Raw genomic sequence first — 17,611 nt, forward strand, 5'->3', positions numbered from 1 at the left:
CCCTGACGGCCACCCCAGCCCATGCTCCTTCCCAGAGGCCCTGGTCCTGATGGGCCTCCAGTTAAGGGGCCTGCGCCATTCCGCCCTGATCCTCCATGCCCAGCAGGGCCCAAGTGGGTCCTGGCCCGAGTCCCACCACAGGGCCAGAGCACCCCTCGGCCGAGGGCCACGACAGAGGCTTCCCCGGGCCCCTTCCACTCACCTGTAGGCGGCGCCATTGAGCTCGGGGTGCACAACGCCTGGGTCCATGCTGGCCCAGTGCGTGGCGGCCGTCAGGTGGTCCTTGTTGACGCAGTTTTTCAGACTGTCTGGGATCCGGCCTGGGAGATGCAGCAGAGAGGTTAAGACAGCTGCCACTTCGAAGGGACCCCAGGAAGGGACGAAGGGACTCCACAGGCACTGGGGCAGCAGGGGCCCCTTGGCTGTGCATTCCCCATCCCAGCGGCCGGGCTCGCTCCCTCAGGCACAGCAAGGTCCTGTCTGTCAGGGCACCGTCACCCTCAGCCTGGGAACCCCCACGGAGCACGGCTTGCTGAGGGCCTGTCTGCTAAGCCCGGGAATCCAGGCAGCAGCGTGCAGGGCTCGGCCCGCTAGGTCTTCGTGTGCAAGACATGACACACGGCTCCAACCCGGCTCTCACCCCGAGGGCCACATCCCCTGCGCCGGCCTAAAACGGACTTGGTGGAGCGAGAGGCGCCCCTCAGCTGCCTGGCAGATGGGTGCCTCCAAAAGAGCCTCCAAGAGCACCAAGTGGTGGCAGGAAGGACGCCCACAGCCCACCGGGCCACCTGGCACCCACCTGTGATGGCTCTCCGGATCTCCCGGGCCGCCTCCTCGCGCATCTCAATGGATGCCTGCTCGCTGTACCATGCCGCGTGAGGGGTGCAGATGAGGTTGGGGGCGTCCTTCAGGGGGCCCTGGCTAAAGCTAAGGACAGTGCACAACATGGTGAGAGAGGCCCAGGCACTCTGGCCGGGGTGGGCCCGGAGGTGGCTGGGCCCTGGGACGCCACAGACCCATCAGCCCAGGCAGGCTGAGAGCAGCAGTAGGACCACCGTACCCACCCGGGGGCGGGGGGATCCCATGGAGGGGGTCTGGCAGAAGGGTCTGTGGCCCCCAGGAGCTGGGGACTCCCAGGCACCCTCCACACACACACACACACACACACACACTCTGCCTCCTCAAGGGCTGAACACCAACCCAGGCCGGTCTGTGGCCCCCAAGAAGGGCTTTGCAGCTGTGGGGGCCTCCGGAAGTGCCCGTGGCACTGATTTGAACCGTCCTGGCCCCCATGACTGCCCACCCCAGAGCCTCAGCCAGGCCCCAGGAGGAAAGTCAGCCCCGAGTGGCCACAGGCTGGACGTGGAGCCCAGCGCGGCTGTATCCTGAGCCCTTGGGTGCCTGAGGCCAGGGCAGGTTTCCCACGTGGAAACCGCTCTCGTGGATGCGGGGGTCTCGCACGCTCCCAGCCCCTCGCAGCACTATGGCCGAGGCAGGCCGGGCGCCTGGAGGCTCTGCTCTTCCCCGATGCAGCGGCCAGCGAGAGGCCTGAGCCCGGGAACTGCCAGGCCTGGGAGAGGCCCCAGCTCCAGGTCACAGCCTAGCAGGACTGTGGGCACAGCCCACCCTGGGGGACCACTCAGGCCAGGAAGAGCAGAGGTACCTGAAGGGCTCCGACTCGTGCACGTCCAGGGCCGCGCCGCGGATCCGCCCCTCCTTCAGGGCCTGGGCCAGTGCCTTCTCGTCCACCAGGCCGCCTCTGGCTGTGTTCACCAGGAATGCCCCTTGTCTCATCTGGGAAGACACAATGACAACGCCAAGAGTAGTTAACACAGACACCTACTCACCTACTCCAGGGCCGCCTCCCACCCGTGAGAGAGGAACCTGGGGCAAGGAGGGAGGCCAGGCAGGGACGCCGCGCAGAGAGTGGGCGGCCAGGGGAGCGAGAGGGGGCAGCCTGGCTCTAGAACGGGAGGCCTGGGCAGGCCGCGCAGCCCCAGCCCGTCCTGGAGAGGCACAGGCTGCGGCAGATGCTCCGACTCGCGGCTCAGCTTCCTGCTGCCCCTGCACTGCTGCACGGCCCGCTAGGTGGGGGCTCAGGACCTCACAGTACAGCCCAAACTCCCTGGGGTGACAGACAGAGCCCCAAGGGTGTGGTCGTCAACATGCCAACCTTGCTGGGGAGCCTTTGTTCTAAGGGGCTGCAGAGGAACCCTCCTCATTCCAACACAGGCTCATTTTTTATTTTCACAAAAGCCCTTAGAGCTGGTTCCCCCCACTTTGTGGTAAGGGGTTTCCCGTGACCCCCACTGCATCCCAAGCAAGTTCACCCAGCCGTGTGGTTGGGCGCTGGCCGCCTGGGTCAGAATGGCTTTTCCTCGTGAGTTCCCGCCTGTTGCAGCCTCATGCCCAATTCTTGTGGACGGCACAACTCTGAACAGCACCCATGTGCCATGCCCTGTCCCCTGAGAGGCTCCAAACCCACTGGCTCTGTGAACAGAGGAAGGGCGGCGGGTGCACGGCCTCATCCTCCGCATAGCTGTGGGGGTCTGGGGCAGATAGGGCAGGCAGGTGGCCCCACCATGTATGTGCACAGACACACACGTGCACACACACGGATGCACACGTACCTGCAGACACATACACCACAACGTGCATGCGCACGACCGCTGGACAGGCCTGGAGCTGGAGGCCGCCGCCCTGGGCTCCAGCTCCCGCCCAGACCGCAGCCACTGCAGGGCAACGCGAGGGCCGAGATCTCGTGCTCCAGTGCACCGTGCTGAGGCCGAGGCTAACTTTTTGGAGCAAACATTTCTGGCTATGGATTTAAAACCTTAACCTGGTGACACAGCACTGAAGGGCACATCAGCTAACCCCACACCCTCAGGCCACTGCATCTGTCCCCATTTTCAAGGACAACGGAACTTTAAGGGGATTTGACATTTAAAGGTAAGTGCGTGGTTCTGCCCTTGCCACAGCCAGAAGAGCATCTGGGGAGCCCCGGGCAGAACTCGGAACGCAGAAAATGGCGTCTGCGCAGACAGAGCTTCCGGAGCAGGGCTGGAGGAGCCCGGGGTGCCGCTGAGGGAAGGCAGGACCTCACCGCCAGGTGCAGCTGGGTTTGGGAGGGACCTGCTGTCCCCCCGGCCACTTTGCCACAGAGGGCAGGGCACCAGCAGGGGCCTGTGTGTCACCCACCACCTGGCCCAGTGCAGGCCAGAGCAGGATGACCCTGGGCGACTAGTCCTCTGGCCTCACCTACGACCCCGTGAGCCCCTGTGGGGCGGGAAGGCCCCGTGGAGGGAGCCCCGTGTAGTCCCAGCCGTGCCCACCTGCTTCACGGTGAAGTCGTTGATGAGGTGGTGGTTGTGCTCGTTTAGGCCGCAGTGCAGGGTCACGCAGTCACTGTGGAAGAGGAGGTCCTGCAGGGTGCTCACGCGCTGCAGCCCCAGGGCGCGCTCAACACCGTCCGACAGGTACGGGTCGTAGAAGAGGACGTTGAAGCCGAAGGCCTTGGCCCGCAGCGCAACCGCCTGCCCCACACGACCTGGCGGGGTCGAGACACGGCATGAGACGCATGTCCCCAGCCAGGATGTCTGAGGGGGCCCCCGTGCCTCAGTGTGCCTGTCCCCCAAGGAGCAACCCCAGACCCTGCGGCTGTGACCAAGTGCTGCAGTGTACACACACATGCCGCCCGAGGCATATGCTCCCAGATGCCGGGCACCATCTGCCGAGTGGGACCATGCCATGGGGAGGGGGAGGGGAGGCAAAAGCCCCTTGGCCCCGGCTCACACCACTGCCTGCCACCCCTCCCCTGCAGCCTGTCCACAGCGTGCCACACGAGCAGCGAGTGGTGTCCACACAGCCTGCACATGCCCCGCGCACCGAGGCCACAGGGCTCACTCCTCCAGGCCCCTCCTCTGGCCTACTTCCAAGTCCCCCTGTCACATCTTTGGCATCTCAGTCCTGGCAGGAAGGGAACCTCTGGACCAAGGGGTGCCCTGCGGGGTTCACATCCCATTAGATGGGGTGGCACAGAAAGCCCGTCACAGGTGAGTGTGCCTGCCCCCTCAGGTCCCAGCCATGGCCGCACTGGTGCCCACCCCCATCTGCCATGCTGTCCAAGGCACCACAGAGCTGGAGCCCCTGGTGTGGGGCTGGGTCCGGCTCCTTCCCAGGGAAGGGCTGGGAGGGGCACACACCCACTGCACTTGGCTATGCCTGGTCCGACTCAAGGAGGCCAGACACAGCTGAGAAGGACACAGGACATCACAGACTACGAACGTCATCTGTCCTGCATCACGTGAGAAGGGAACCGCTCCGGAAGGAATGGAACATGGGAGGAGGCTGGGTGGGGGGCCAGAGCAGGCCTCCCTGGGCAGGCAGAGTCATGGGAGACATGAAGGTGACGGGAAGGGAGCAGGACAGCAGGAACAGCCAGTGCAAATGCCCCAGGGCGGCAGCCTGAGTGCTGAAGAGACCAGGCAGCCAGGCAATGGGACGGAGGGCTGGGGAGGCAAGACACAGCTCAAGGCCAAAAGTACCCTTCCAGCCACTCCCTAGGGAACAGGCTTAGGGACAGGGCTAGTACACCAGTCAGCAGAGCCAAGGACTTGGTCCAAACTAACTAAATTCTAGAAAGGGATGAGCCCGTTCTATCCCTGGGGACAAAACCGGTGTGGGAACAGACCAGTCACAGGTGGGAGCACCCTGCAGGAGCCTGAACTCCAGAGAAGCTCCCCAGGCACAGGGCCAGCCCCATTACACACCAACCTCCCCCACAGTTTCTCCTGAGCATGCAGGGGGAGCCGAGGGCTGAGTAGGAAAGAAAAGAGCAGGGAAAGGGACAGAGACAAAAAAGAGCTTTCCCATGGTCCAGAAAGCTGGGGGCTGGGCAGAAAGCTGGAAGAGACCCTGCTGTCTCATGGTGCTTAAACGGAAAGCCCAGATGTCATCTGGAGTGGCTGGTGAGTGTAAGCCACCTAGAGCTACAGGCCAGCACCAGCCTACCTGAACCCAGCTCGCCCAAGCTGCTTGACAAAGGAGAGAAGTGACCATTCTTAAAAGATCACATCTGAAATGAAGCATTCATTGGATGGGCCTAACAGCAGGAAAAGGATGAGTGAGCTCAAAGACAGGAGCTCAAAGCCAGTAGACATTATTCAAACTAAAGCAGAGACAAAAGAATTGAAAAAAAAAAAATGTTTAAAGAAGAAAAATGAACAGACGGTCAGAGACTTATGAGATAATAATAATAAATAGTCTAAAATACTTGTAAATGGAGTCCTAGAAGGAAAGGAAACAAAGAAAATGGGAAAGAAGAAATATGTGAGACGTTAATAGCTAAAAATTTTCAAAACTGATGAAAGACATCAACCCACAGATCCCAAGAAGCTCAGAAAATTTCAAGCAGTAAATACAAAGAAAAGCAAACCCAGGAATGTCACAGTCAACCTGCTAAAAACCAAACATGTAGAATTGATCTTAAAAACAGCCATAGAAAACAGATATACCCCATTCAGAGTAAAAATAATAAAAATGATGGCCAACTTCTACTGAGAAACAACAGAAGCCAGAGGACAATGGAATGACATCTGTAAAGTGCTTAAAGACAAAGTCCACCTAGAATTCTATACCAAGAGGGAATACCCTTCAAAAATAAATGTAAAATACATTTTTAGACAAACAAAAATTGAGAGTTTGTCACTAGTAAACCCCATTTCTAAAGATCCTTTAAGCCACAGGTCAAGGGTACCAGATGGGAGCTAGGATTCGGAAGGGATAAAGATGACAAGAAATGGTAAACTGTAGGTAAATACTAAAAAAAAAAAACATCACTGACAAACTTCTGTAAAAGACTACTATGCATGGAAGTAGGAACAGGCACTTCCAGCACAAAGAACAAGAGGGAGTAAAAGGAACCACCACACTATTTTAAGGTTCTTCCATTCTTCATGAATATGTATTAACATTGACAACTCAGGGAAGACTAATAAAAATGTGTATCATAATCTTTAAAGTAAAAACAAAAAATACTACTGAACAGTATAGACTAAAAAGCAATAAAGGACATAAAATGGAATAATTTCTTAAAAATTTGATTAATATAAAAGGCAGCTGGGAAGAAGAAACGAGGGAAAAGAGGATAGGACAAACAGGAAATACAGAGCAGGATGGCAGACTGAAATCCAAAGATATCAGTAATTACATTGAAAATAAAACAAACACTCTTAATTAAAAGGCAAAGATTGTCAGATTGAATAAAGAAGACCCAGCTATATGCTGTTAATAAAAGACACAGTTGAAAGTAAAAGGATGAAGAAAGATATGCCACACAAACACTGATCAAAAGAAAGCTGGCAATATTAACAACAGACAATTAGACCACAAAAAAGACCAATGACAAATATCACACTTAATGGAGAAATATCAGAAACTTTTTCTCCAAGGCCAGGAATAAGACAATAATGCCACACTCACTGCTTCTATTCAATATTGTACTGGCAACCACAGCTAATGCAAACAGGCAAAAATAAAGAAATAAAAGAAATAACAGGCATAGAGATCACAAAGGAAAAAATAAACTTGTGTTTATATGCAGATGACAAAACAGTGTATGCAGAAAATCTAAGCGAATCAACAAACTAGAATTTAGAAGACTGTCGGATATGCGGTCAGTTTACAAAAATCAAATGTATTTTTAAATACTAATAACCAACCCCTGGAAAACAAAATTACAACATATCATTTATAATAGCATTAAAAATACCAAATACATAACAATATATTTAGTGAACTACGTGAAAACCTTCTACACTGGTAATTACCAAACAGTGGTAAGAAAAATTAAAATAAATGGAGAGATGTCACGTTTGTGTGCTGGAAGACTCAATATTGTTAAGAGGTCAGCATTCCCCAAACTGATATGTGGACTCAACAAAATGTAAATTGACAAGCTGATTCTAAACTGGAAATGGAAATGCATAGGACCACAACAGCCAACATGATCTTGAAGAACAAAGTGAAAGGACATAAACTACCCGATTTCAAGACTTACTACAGTTAAGATGGGTGGAGTTGGTGAGAGTGGAGACAAATAGATCACTGGAACAGAAGAGCCCAGACAGACCCTTTTCCTATATGTGGCCAATGATTTTCAACAAAGGTGCCAAGTGCCAAGGCAACTCGACAGGGAGGACGACCTCTCCAATACCTGGTGCAGGAGCACCATGCTCCCCGGTGGGAAAGAGTGAACCTTGACTCCAACCTCACGCCATGCACAAACTGTAATTCTACATCGCCCCAGACCTATATGTAAAAGCTAAAGCTATGAAGCTTCCAGAAGAAAACAGAATATCTTCATGGCCCTGGGGTAGACAGAGATTCCTTAGGACACAAAAGCCATTAACCCAGAAAAAAATGAGTGATAAACTGGGCTTCAACAAAACTGACAACTTGTTCTCATCATAGAAAGTGAAGAAAGTGAAAAGTCAAGCCACAGACTGGGAGAAAACATCTGCAGCGCACGTGTCTGACAAGAACTTGATGCCGGCTATACAAGAAATTCACACAAACCAACACTAAAAGGACACCCAAATACAAGAAAAACACCTGAAGGGTACACTTCACTTCACAACAAAGGAGCTCCAAATGCCCGAGAAGTGCATGAAAAGGTGTTTCATTTCCCTTAGTTATCAGGAAACTACAAATTAAAATATTAGGTTAAGTATGAAATGTCCAATTTCCTTAAGCACTAAGTTTGACAGCTGATATCTCTGACATTTCGCTTTGACATTTCTTGTTTTATTTTTATTGTGAAGGTACATCCTCAGTCTTTCAAATGCACGTTTTGGCTTGTGATTATCTTTCAAATTTTTTTTAGAGCTATTTTTATGAAACCATGGCTAAGTCAAAAATTTGTGTTATTTTCAAATATGAGTTCCATCGTGGAACCAATGCAGCTCAGACAGCTCAAAATATCAACGAAGTGTTTGGGAAGGATGTGGCTAATGAACGCACAGTACGTTGATGGTTTGAGAAGCTCCATTCCGGTGATTTTAATCTTGAAAATGAGCCACGTGGGTGACCTGAGACCAAGGTGGATAATGATGAGCTGAAAGCTGTAGTGGAGGCGAATCCATCTCAACCTATACGTGAATTAGCAGCAAGGTTTGACGTTACTATTACAACAATATTAGACCATTGGAAACAAATGGGCAGGGTAAGGAAGCTGGGTAGATGGGTTCTGCATGAATGAAATGAGCATCAGAAGAGAAATTGTCTCGAAGTTTGCCTTTCTTTGCTGTCATGACATAAGGGTGAACCATTTCTACACCCTATTGTTATATGTGATGAAAAATGGATTCTTGTTGACAATTCCAAGCATTTGGCACAATGGTTGGGTAAAGATGAAGTGCCAAAACACAGTCTAAAACTGAATATTCATCCAAAAAAGCTAATGGTGTCTGTTTGGTCCAGCACTGGTATTATCCACTACAGCTTCATGAAACCCGGTCAATCGATTACAGCAGATGTCTACTGCAACCAATTGCATGAAATGATGAGGATCCTTGCGGTTAAGCAGCTGAGATTGGTCAATAGAGACAGGCCAGTCCTCTTGCAAGCCAATGCTCGCCCACATGTCACACACAATGCTGCTCAAGCTACAGCAGCTGGACTTGGAAACTCTCTGTCATCCACTGTATTCACCAGACCTTGCACTAACTACCACTTCCAGGCTTTGGACCACTACTCTTCTTGCAAGGAAAAATATTCAATTCTCACCAGGCTGTGGATAATGCCTTTCATGATTTCATCGCCACTTGCTCTCTTCGCTACTGGCATAAACAAGCTACCGTTAAGATGGCAAAACTGTGTCAACAGTTTAGGTGCATATTTTGATTAATTGTACTGCTTCTTATTTAAGATTTAATAAACTTTTGATTCGAAATTGGATATTTCATAATGACCTAAATAAAAATGAGATATCATTAAATATCTGCTGGAATGGCTAAGATTGTGAAGACTGACAATATCAAGTGTTGACAAGGACATGGAACTACAGGAACACTCCCGTGTTGCCGGTGAGAATGCAAAGCCATACAACTGTCTGAAGAATGGCTTAGCAATTTCTTCCAAGTTAAACAAAGCTCTGCTCTGTGACTCAGCAATTCCACTCCTGGGTATAAATCCAAGAGAAATGAGTATTATGTGCACAACAGGCTTGTACAAATGTGCTCATGGTAGCTTTATTTGTAATAGTCAAAACTTTAAAATAAAAAGTCCATCCACAAAAGGCTGGATAAATGAACTGTGGTATATTCACACAATGAAACCCTATTCATCAAAAAGACAGAAGAAAGACTTGAAAGGTTACATACTCTACAATTTCATTTCAGCAGAACTGATAAAACTAACCTACGGCGCTGGAAACCAGGATGCCAGCTATCACAGGCCAGAGGCAGTGCTTTGAATAGAGAAGGGCACAAGGACACTGTCTCGGGTAGCAGGAATGTGCCATGTCAATCCTAGTGGTAGTTCCTTGGGTGTAAACATGTTAAGATGTTTTCCAGCGTGCACTTAAGATAGGGTGTCTTGCAGAAAGAAGGGAAGGAGGGAGGGAGAAAAAACCAAGAATAAGATGTCAACCATGGGCACTAGTAAACCCACACAGAACAGAGGAAACAGCTGGTTCACGTGACTGTGCCGGGGTAACGCCAGTACAGCCAGCCACGCAAACTGTTCACTACTTGTACTCACAGGCAACCACCACATGATGACAATTGCAAAATTAATCATACATATTCCATACTAAGAACAACCTAAATACAGGCTGTGCAAAGGGAAGGAACAGGAGAGCTGGGGGCGGGGCCTCGGAGGGGGCGTGAGGGGCTAGTACCCAGGGAGGATGGCCACACAGGGCCTCTGCTAGGGAGGGTGTGGACAGGGGCTTCAGGGACAGGCCCAGAGGGCTGGAGGCGTCCCCACAGGTGCTCTACAGTCAGGGGTACCCGGCAGGTGGCCAGGCAGGGGCCAACCCTGCAGCCTTGGACGGCGGGACCTGCTCGTTCTCTTTGGTACCCCAGATGCCAGAGGGAGCTCAGACCTGGCTACAGGGGGGCCACCGTAAGGTCACGGCAGAGCAGAGAGGATCACCCCAAGGGCCAGGAGCTGAGGAGCAGCAGCCTGGAGAGGAGACCAGGGGCAGCAGCACCCCGCAGGCATGTGGCACACGAGGGCCCCCACCTCACCACACCCCCGCGGGCTGGCTCTGACTTGACAGGAAGTTAACAAGAGTAGAGGCTGAAACCCCCACAGGAGAAAGGCTGGGCCAGCCTGCCGGTGGCCAAGAGCCCAGGGAGCCGGGTCCCCAGGCCTCTCCAGCCAACAGCCCATGGCAACCCCAAGAACACAGGCGGCCCCCACCCTGTCCTCCCACAAACCACACGTGCTGGGGGCCGGTGGCTGCAACCCTGAGGCGGGAGCCATCCAGTCCTCAGACTGGTGGAGGTTTGGGGGATGGGCACACCCGGGGCTCTGGCCGGCCCCTGGGTCTGTGTAGTGACATCAGCAGGACAGTAAAAGGCACATCCAGTGAGAGACAAACCGGGTCCCATGCACACCCTCCACTGATGTAGGCGTCCTCAGCACCAAGACAACCTGACACCCTCCCGGTTCCCCGAATGCTGGTGGCAGGAGGGGCAGGAGGTTGGTGGGTGGGCTGCCTGGACACGCGCAGGGGGCACGGAGATGCGCAGGGGCCGGCAAGGGCAAGCCCCGGGCACAGCAAGTGGCTGTGGGCCCGCCCGGCGCTCTGGCACACGGGCAGGCGGCCCTCGGGGAGCAGTGCTCTGGGAGGCAGGCGGCACCTGCTGGTCTCAGATAGTGCCCAGTGGTCTTTGGAAAAGGGGCCCATGCCCACTTCATGGACCCTCAGTCACCTCCCCACTGGCCCCTCAAGATGCTCTTCCTGAGCCCCTCGCTGGGGACCTCTCTCGGGCCCCTCCCGTTTCCATTCTCCCGACACATCTGCTCCCGGGACGCACACACAGCTGGCTTATCTACTCCCGTGTGGGGGCCTGCACGTGAGCACCCAGAACAGCGCCTGGCCCGCGACAGGGGCCTACACGGCAAGCAGGCGGGTGAGTGAATGAACGAAGGAGTGAGCGAGCGAGAGGAGGAGAAGTGAACCGAACCCCACCCGGGGACAGGGCTCAGGGGCGAGTGGCGCGGCTGCCAGGGAGAGCCCAGCAGGGGACGGTGGGAGGAGGCTCCAGGGCTGCCAGGGTGAGCTCGCGCAGGGCCGTACATATTTGGTGTCTGCGCCCGAGAGTGACGTCCACGTCTGCAGGCCATGTGACACTCACGTTAGTTGAGACATCTGCGAGTGATGTCCATGAGTGATACCCATGTGACACCTGTGTTGAGACATCTGTGCAGTGTCCATTTGTGACATCCACATGTGCCCGTGTGTGACATTCATGCATTGAGCTGTGTGTGACATGCGTGTGTAAGGAGCATGCCTGGTATTCCCCTGGCCCCCACCCCGCTGTCCATCCTCAGTCCTGTTCTGGGGACTTGGGGGCAACTCCTGCAGCCACAACCCACCCGGGCCTCATCTTCAGCATGAGCCGAGGGGCAGCGACAGCGGGCGCCAGGCTGAGCCACGTGTGCTGAGCCGGGGCTGCCTAACGCACCTAGTCCAATGATGCCCAAGGTCTCCCCACGGATCCTGGCAGCTCCGGAAGCCACTTCACGGATCTGCTCGACGCTCTGGACCCGAGTGCCTTCCCGCAGCGCCTGGTGCAGCCAGGTGGTCCTCCGGTACAGGTTCAGGATGTGGCACATGGTCGAGTCGGCCGTCTCCTCCACAGATGCTGCCGGCACGTTGCAGACGGCGATGCCTGTGGGCACAGGACACGCACGGCGGTCACCACACGCTGGGCCCCCGACCTCCGGGATGAGCACCCAGGGCCGCCCGTGCTGGAGCTGGTCTTCTGTGTGATCCTCCACCAGTGAGAAGCCAAAGGACACATCCCCATAGCCACCCCGGGAGACCATGAAACAAACGTGTCACTCAGACTTGGTGGCAAAGCAGAGTGACTGACCCAGCCCTGTATGCATCAGGGTTGGGCCCACGTCCACTCCCAGTAGACTTCACAGCGCACACACGGTGACCACCCAGTGTGCAGACGGGGCTGGGGGACAGGCAGGGAGGCTGCCCTGACCACCCCGCCAAACACGGCTTTGGGAGCTGGGGAACGGCAGGTGGCCAAGCAGAAGCTGACATGCCCCCCAATTCTTCCCGCCTGGACCTCCTGGTGCCCCACCCTCTTGAAGAGTCACTGTCTGCCTTCCCAGGATGCCCAGGCCAGGTGGGGCCACTGCTGTGCCCTGAGCAGAAGCTCCAGGCACCTGGAGGTGAAGGTGAAGCCGTCTTGCTCCTGCTCCATCCCAGCCATGGTGCTGCTTCTTCCGACAGCCGGGCCCAGCGTGCCCAGCGTGTCCGTGTGGACCCCTCCCTATCCAGGGCCGACCCTTCCCCTTTCAACCCCACCTCTCCCCTGGGCCCCGGCACCTCTCTGCCCTCGTCCTCACTTGCCCTGCCCCAGGGCCCCCTCCTGGTGATGAGGTGCCAGGAGGCCAGGACGGGCAGTATTGTCCTGTGAACCATCCCATGTGCCAGGGTGGGGCCTGCCATGGGGGTGGCACATATGGGGCTGCAGAGGATCCAGGACAGGATTCCGCACGGCGTGCCAGGAGCAACTCACTCTGCCGTAAAACAGAAATGAGGGGGTCTGAAAGAGGACCCAGCCGTGCAGCCCATGGAATCTGGGATCAAAACTGCCACCTGGGGTGGACCTGGTCCTGGGACTTCAGACCCCTGCTGGCCAAGCCTTGAAGGGACGAGGCACCAGGCTGTCCTGGCTCAGGACAGGGTCCTGGCCTGTGGAGCCACACGGATACAGAAGTGGCACATAGTGGGGGACCCCCGTGCAGAAGGCACCGGGTCTGCCACCCAACACCGCGGCCTTTCTGGGATGCTGCCTGCAGATCACGGTGGGGACAGGGCCAGCACGAGGCTTCAGCGGTGCCACCCAGCATGGGCAGGCAGCTGGTGCAGGTGCAAAAGAATCCCCAGAACGAAGGTGTGACTTCCAGCACCACCTGCGCTTCCCACAGAAACGAGATGGTCTGACCTTGCAACACCTTAAGCTGCATCCTAGTGAAAGAGAGCAAAGCCAGACACTAGGGACGCGTGTGCCAACCGTGGGCCCTCGAAGAGCACGGCCCCACCCCAGCAGCCTGTTACCAGCTAAAGGGAACAGAAAGGAGGCTGAGCAGAACAGGGTGTCACAGCAAACAGCAGGCCGTACTCAACGTGGGACGGCTAAGCACTGCTTCGCTGTTCGATTCAGTGTGCACGCACGGGGACGGTGTGTGTGCACGTGTGCGTGTCTCAGGGTACCACACGCTGCCTTCCCCACTGTCTTGAGAACAGAGACCCATGAACCCCGAACAGGGATGTGCTGGTAGCCCTGCCCCTCACCCTGGGGCCAAGCAAGGGGCCAGATGGATCGAGTGCTGCCCAAAAGACACGGGACTAGTGTCCCAGGGCGCGGCTTTCTGAGAAAAGCCGCCGCCACCTCACCCCTGCCCCAGATGGGAACTGCAAACTACCTTCAGCCAATCAGGAAGCCTGCAACGGGATTCTTGTCGTAAAGCAGAACCTCACAGATGAAGCCAAACATGACAGGGTCCCACTGTGGAGACACAGCACAGACACTGCAGGCAGAGAAAGCCCCGGAACCACCCTACCTAAGTCCCCAGCCGACTTGATGTCGATGTTGTCAAAACCACTGCCAATCCGGACAATTATTCGAAGGGCTTTGAACTTCTCCAGGTCCTCTCTGGTCAGCGTGATGGTGTGGTACATCAGGGCCCCCACAGCCTCATTCAGGACCTGGAGCAGGGAGAAAACACAGCGCTGAGCGCAGGGCCAGTCCGCAGCCCCCACGCCGCGCTGGCTCAGGCTGGGCTGCGCCCACACTGGGAAACTAGCCTGTTGCCCTCAGGCTATAGCACCCCAAGAACCAGCCCAGACCCTAGGGGTGGGCCGTGTGGATGCCTCCCCCAGGGCCGCCCCTGAGGTTCTGGCAGCTTCCATGCAGCCTCCAGCACGGCGTGCGCTTGCTGGCCCTCACTGCTCAGCACCTGCCAGGCCCAAGCCCGTCTCCTTCAGCTTTGGCAGCTGGGCGCACCCCACTCACATGTGCTCAGCCTCACCCCCAAAAGATGAGGACACAGGAGCAACCCAGCCACCAGGACACCCCAGCTAGGAGGACAAAACCACATAAGTACAAACGTGGCCCCAAGACCCCCAGCGGTCCTCTTAGAAACACTGGCCCAGATGAGACGCGAGGCCCGAGGCCTGGTGACACCGGAGGTCCCAGGGCTCAGGTGCAAGGGCCGAGGTCCCGTGACACTAGACGTCCCAGAGCACGGGGCACAGGCACACACAGCACAGCCAGTGCGCACAGCCTAGTTCTCGAGACCATTGCGGTTCTTGTTTCCAGTTTCTGTAGGAGACTGCACCAGGGCTGCGCCGGCCTCCCCGCCCCATCCCAGGCTGGTTGCCATGTGGTCACAGCTGCCTCTGCCCCACCAGCGGCTCCCGGGGCGCCCATGTCCCAGTGGGGAGTGAGGAAAGGGGCACAGGCTACCCACCAGACCTCAAGTGGTCTCACAGGTAGAGGAAGAGCCCCAGGGAGGGTGGTGCACAGCTGTGCCCCACGCACACAGGCTCCGGAGGGGGCACTCTGCAGGGATGGGCCCCGAGTCCAGGCTGTGCCCACATGCACATAGGGGAATCCTGGGGCCTGGAGCCCATGGAGGCGCTGACTGCCCGCCTGTCCCCTCTCGCTTAGCTGGACACAATCCATCCCTTTGAGGCTGGCAGGGCCGCCCTTCCCTCCTCCTGGCTGTCAGGGGCCACACGGACCAGGGCATGCAGGGTCTAGGCAACAAAGCAGGGAGCCTGGGTCTGTGGCCACCGGCCAGCCAGGACATTCTCCATAAGGAAGGGGAGGCTGGGCACTGCCAGAGTCCACCCCTGCACTGGAAGAGCTGCAACTCTCCGCTCTGGGAGGCAGGGCATCCTCTGCAGGGACGCAGTCGGGCAGGTAGCTCACGCTGGCTCACAGACAGGGCTGACAGCTGCCCTGGCCTCCTGGGAGGACTTTAGGCCACACGGCTCAACCAGACCTAACGGGGTGAGGACACCAACATCAGAGCCAAATCAAGAGCCCACGAGAGGGACAGGGGACTGACCAGGAGCACGTAAGCACACGCGCAGGCAGCAGGCAGCTGGTGCACAGCCAGGCAGTGGGGGCGAGGCTGGACCAGGCCACCCTGGGTTGTGTGGCCTGGAGACAGGGTGACCACAATGTCGGGGAGGGGACACCCTGGGCACCTTAGCAGCAGGCAGAGGGGCCAGCGACTTGTAGGTGATGGTCTGCTGGCGCCCACTATGGGCAGGTGGGGCTTTGCACACTAGAAGTGGGGAGAAATGGACAGCTGTCAGGGAGCCCTGGAGTCGGGGACAGACTTGGTAGCAGCCGTGAGCTCCGGTGGGCCCCTCACTGAGTGTGTGTGGAGGAGTCCCGGCTGCAGATAGGTGGACAGACAGACCCAGGCTTCCCAGGCTTGTGTGCAGGTGACAGCCTGCTTTTCATCCTGAGCATTTAACACTGGCCATCAACAGTCTTCAGAAACTGGATTCTTAACCGCACCACACTATGTCCCAACACAGCGGGTCGATCGGGTCTATGTGAACATCCCTGCTGCTGGGGCCTGCAGGTTGCTTCCAATGTTGGCGCTTCTGCGATAAAAATCTTTTTTTTTTTGGAGACAGAGTCTCGCTTTGTTGCCCGGGCTAGAGTGAGTGCCGTGGCGTCAGTCTAGCTCACAGCAACCTCAAACTCCTGGGCTTAAGCGATCCTACTGCCTCAGCCTCCCGAGTAGCTGGGACTACAGGCATGCGCCACCATGCCCGGCTAATTTTTTTTGTATATATATATTTTAGTTGTCCATATAATTTCTTTCTATTTTTTAGTAGAGACGGGGTCTCGCTCAGGCTGGTCTCGAACTCCTGACCTCGAGCGATCCACCCGCCTCGGCCTCCCAGAGTGCTAGGATTACAGGCGTGAGCCACCGCGCCCGGCCTGCAACGAGGCCGGGCGCGGTGGCTCACGCCTGTAATCCTAGCACTCTGGGAGGCCGAGGTGGGCGGATCGTTTGAGCTCAGGAGTTCGAGACCAGCCTGAGCAAGAGCGAGACCCCATCTCTACTAAAAATAGAAAGAAATTATATGGACAGCTAAAAATATATATAGAAAAAATTAGCCGGGCATGGTGGTGCATGCCTGTAGTCCCAGCTACTCGGGAGGCTGAGACAGGAGGATCGCTTGAGCTCAGGAGTTTGAGGTTGCTGTGAGCTAGGCTGACGCCACGGCACTCACTCTAGCCTGGGCAACAGAGTGAGACTCTGTCTCAAAAAAAAAAAAAAAGAAAAAAAAAAAATCTTTATCGATAAGTTCTTAGAAATAGAAACCAGTGAGTCAGCTGGAGGTTCCCGGCGGCACTGACCAAGGGTCCGTTGACTTCTGGTCAGTGCCAGGTACTCAAGCCCAGTGCGAGCTGGCATCCATTATCACAGCTTTAATAATTTGCCCACGTACATTTCTTGATAGATTTTTTTCATGTCCTTACCCTTGTTTCTACTGAATATGTTTTAATAACAGTGCTGGGTGAAGATGTTCTCAGAGCAGGAATTTGAACACTACTCAGAGACCCCAATACCACAGCCCTGCCACATACCAGGCTGGCCTGTGCTCAGCTGCAGGACAAAGGCCACTGGAGCATGGGCTCTGCCACACGGCAGCTGTGCTGTCCAGAGGTCTGCAGGCCAGGACACCTCGGCTGCTCCATCAGCCTCCAGGTCCATCCCCCTTGCAGGTCCCCTCTGTTCCCCTTCATAGTTATAAAGTGGCTGCTCCAGCCCCAGGTATTGCGTCAACTTCCCAGGGAGTAAGTCCGTAGAACACAGGTGCAGCCAGGTGTGTCCTTTTAGGTCACAAACCAGTCACCTCCCAGAAACCACCCTCCACTAGTTGTGTGGCCAGGCTGGTGGCCTGACGCGTCTGCTCAACTCCAGCACAGGGTAACGAGGTCCCACCCTCGCAGAATGCTCACAGCATTCTGGAGAAGGCGGAGTGCCCAATGAGGGTCAGTTGCCACTTGGCTGGAAACAAACCCCTAGACGGTCCCAGCGGCAGCAGTTTCTGAGTGAACTCACTGGCCACCCACCCCGAACCAACGCTGGAGTCTGGCTGGTTAAGATGTTCCCAGGCAGGCCGGGCCGGGGCCCCGCGCACACACCTGCTGCCCTGTGGAAAGCACGTGGCAGGTGCAGCTCCACAACCCGCCTCCCCTGCCTGTGCTGCGCGCTCCTGACTGTCCTTATCTTGCCAGACACGTGCACGGGTGCGGCTTATTCTCTGAAACTGCTGCTCACATCACGTCCCCCCCGTCGGGATGTTTCTTCATGACAG

At 55.8% G+C, this 17,611-nt stretch overlaps 2 protein-coding genes across 10 annotated transcripts in view; one reads left to right on the forward strand and one right to left on the reverse strand.

Moving 5' to 3' along the window:
• MAEA (macrophage erythroblast attacher, E3 ubiquitin ligase) overlaps positions 1–17,611 on the forward strand; it is a 400,167-nt gene that overhangs the window by 289,282 nt on the left and 93,274 nt on the right. The window lies entirely within an intron of this gene.
• Positions 1–17,611, reverse strand: part of CTBP1 (C-terminal binding protein 1) — a 32,997-nt gene that overhangs the window by 1,203 nt on the left and 14,183 nt on the right. For all 9 annotated transcript variants that reach the window (XM_069496445.1, XM_069496444.1, XM_069496450.1 and 6 more), the window contains 6 exons: positions 13,819–13,963; positions 11,697–11,903; positions 3,333–3,547; positions 1,664–1,794; positions 800–927; positions 203–320 (listed from right to left, as the gene is read on the reverse strand). In XM_069496445.1, the coding sequence (XP_069352546.1) occupies positions 203–320; positions 800–927; positions 1,664–1,794; positions 3,333–3,547; positions 11,697–11,903; positions 13,819–13,963 (944 nt within the window). The remainder of the gene's footprint in view (positions 1–202; positions 321–799; positions 928–1,663; positions 1,795–3,332; positions 3,548–11,696; positions 11,904–13,818; positions 13,964–17,611) is intronic.

Source organism: Eulemur rufifrons, chromosome 20, assembly GCF_041146395.1.
Source record: "Eulemur rufifrons isolate Redbay chromosome 20, OSU_ERuf_1, whole genome shotgun sequence".
In the NCBI taxonomy this organism is placed as follows: domain Eukaryota; kingdom Metazoa; phylum Chordata; class Mammalia; order Primates; family Lemuridae; genus Eulemur; species Eulemur rufifrons.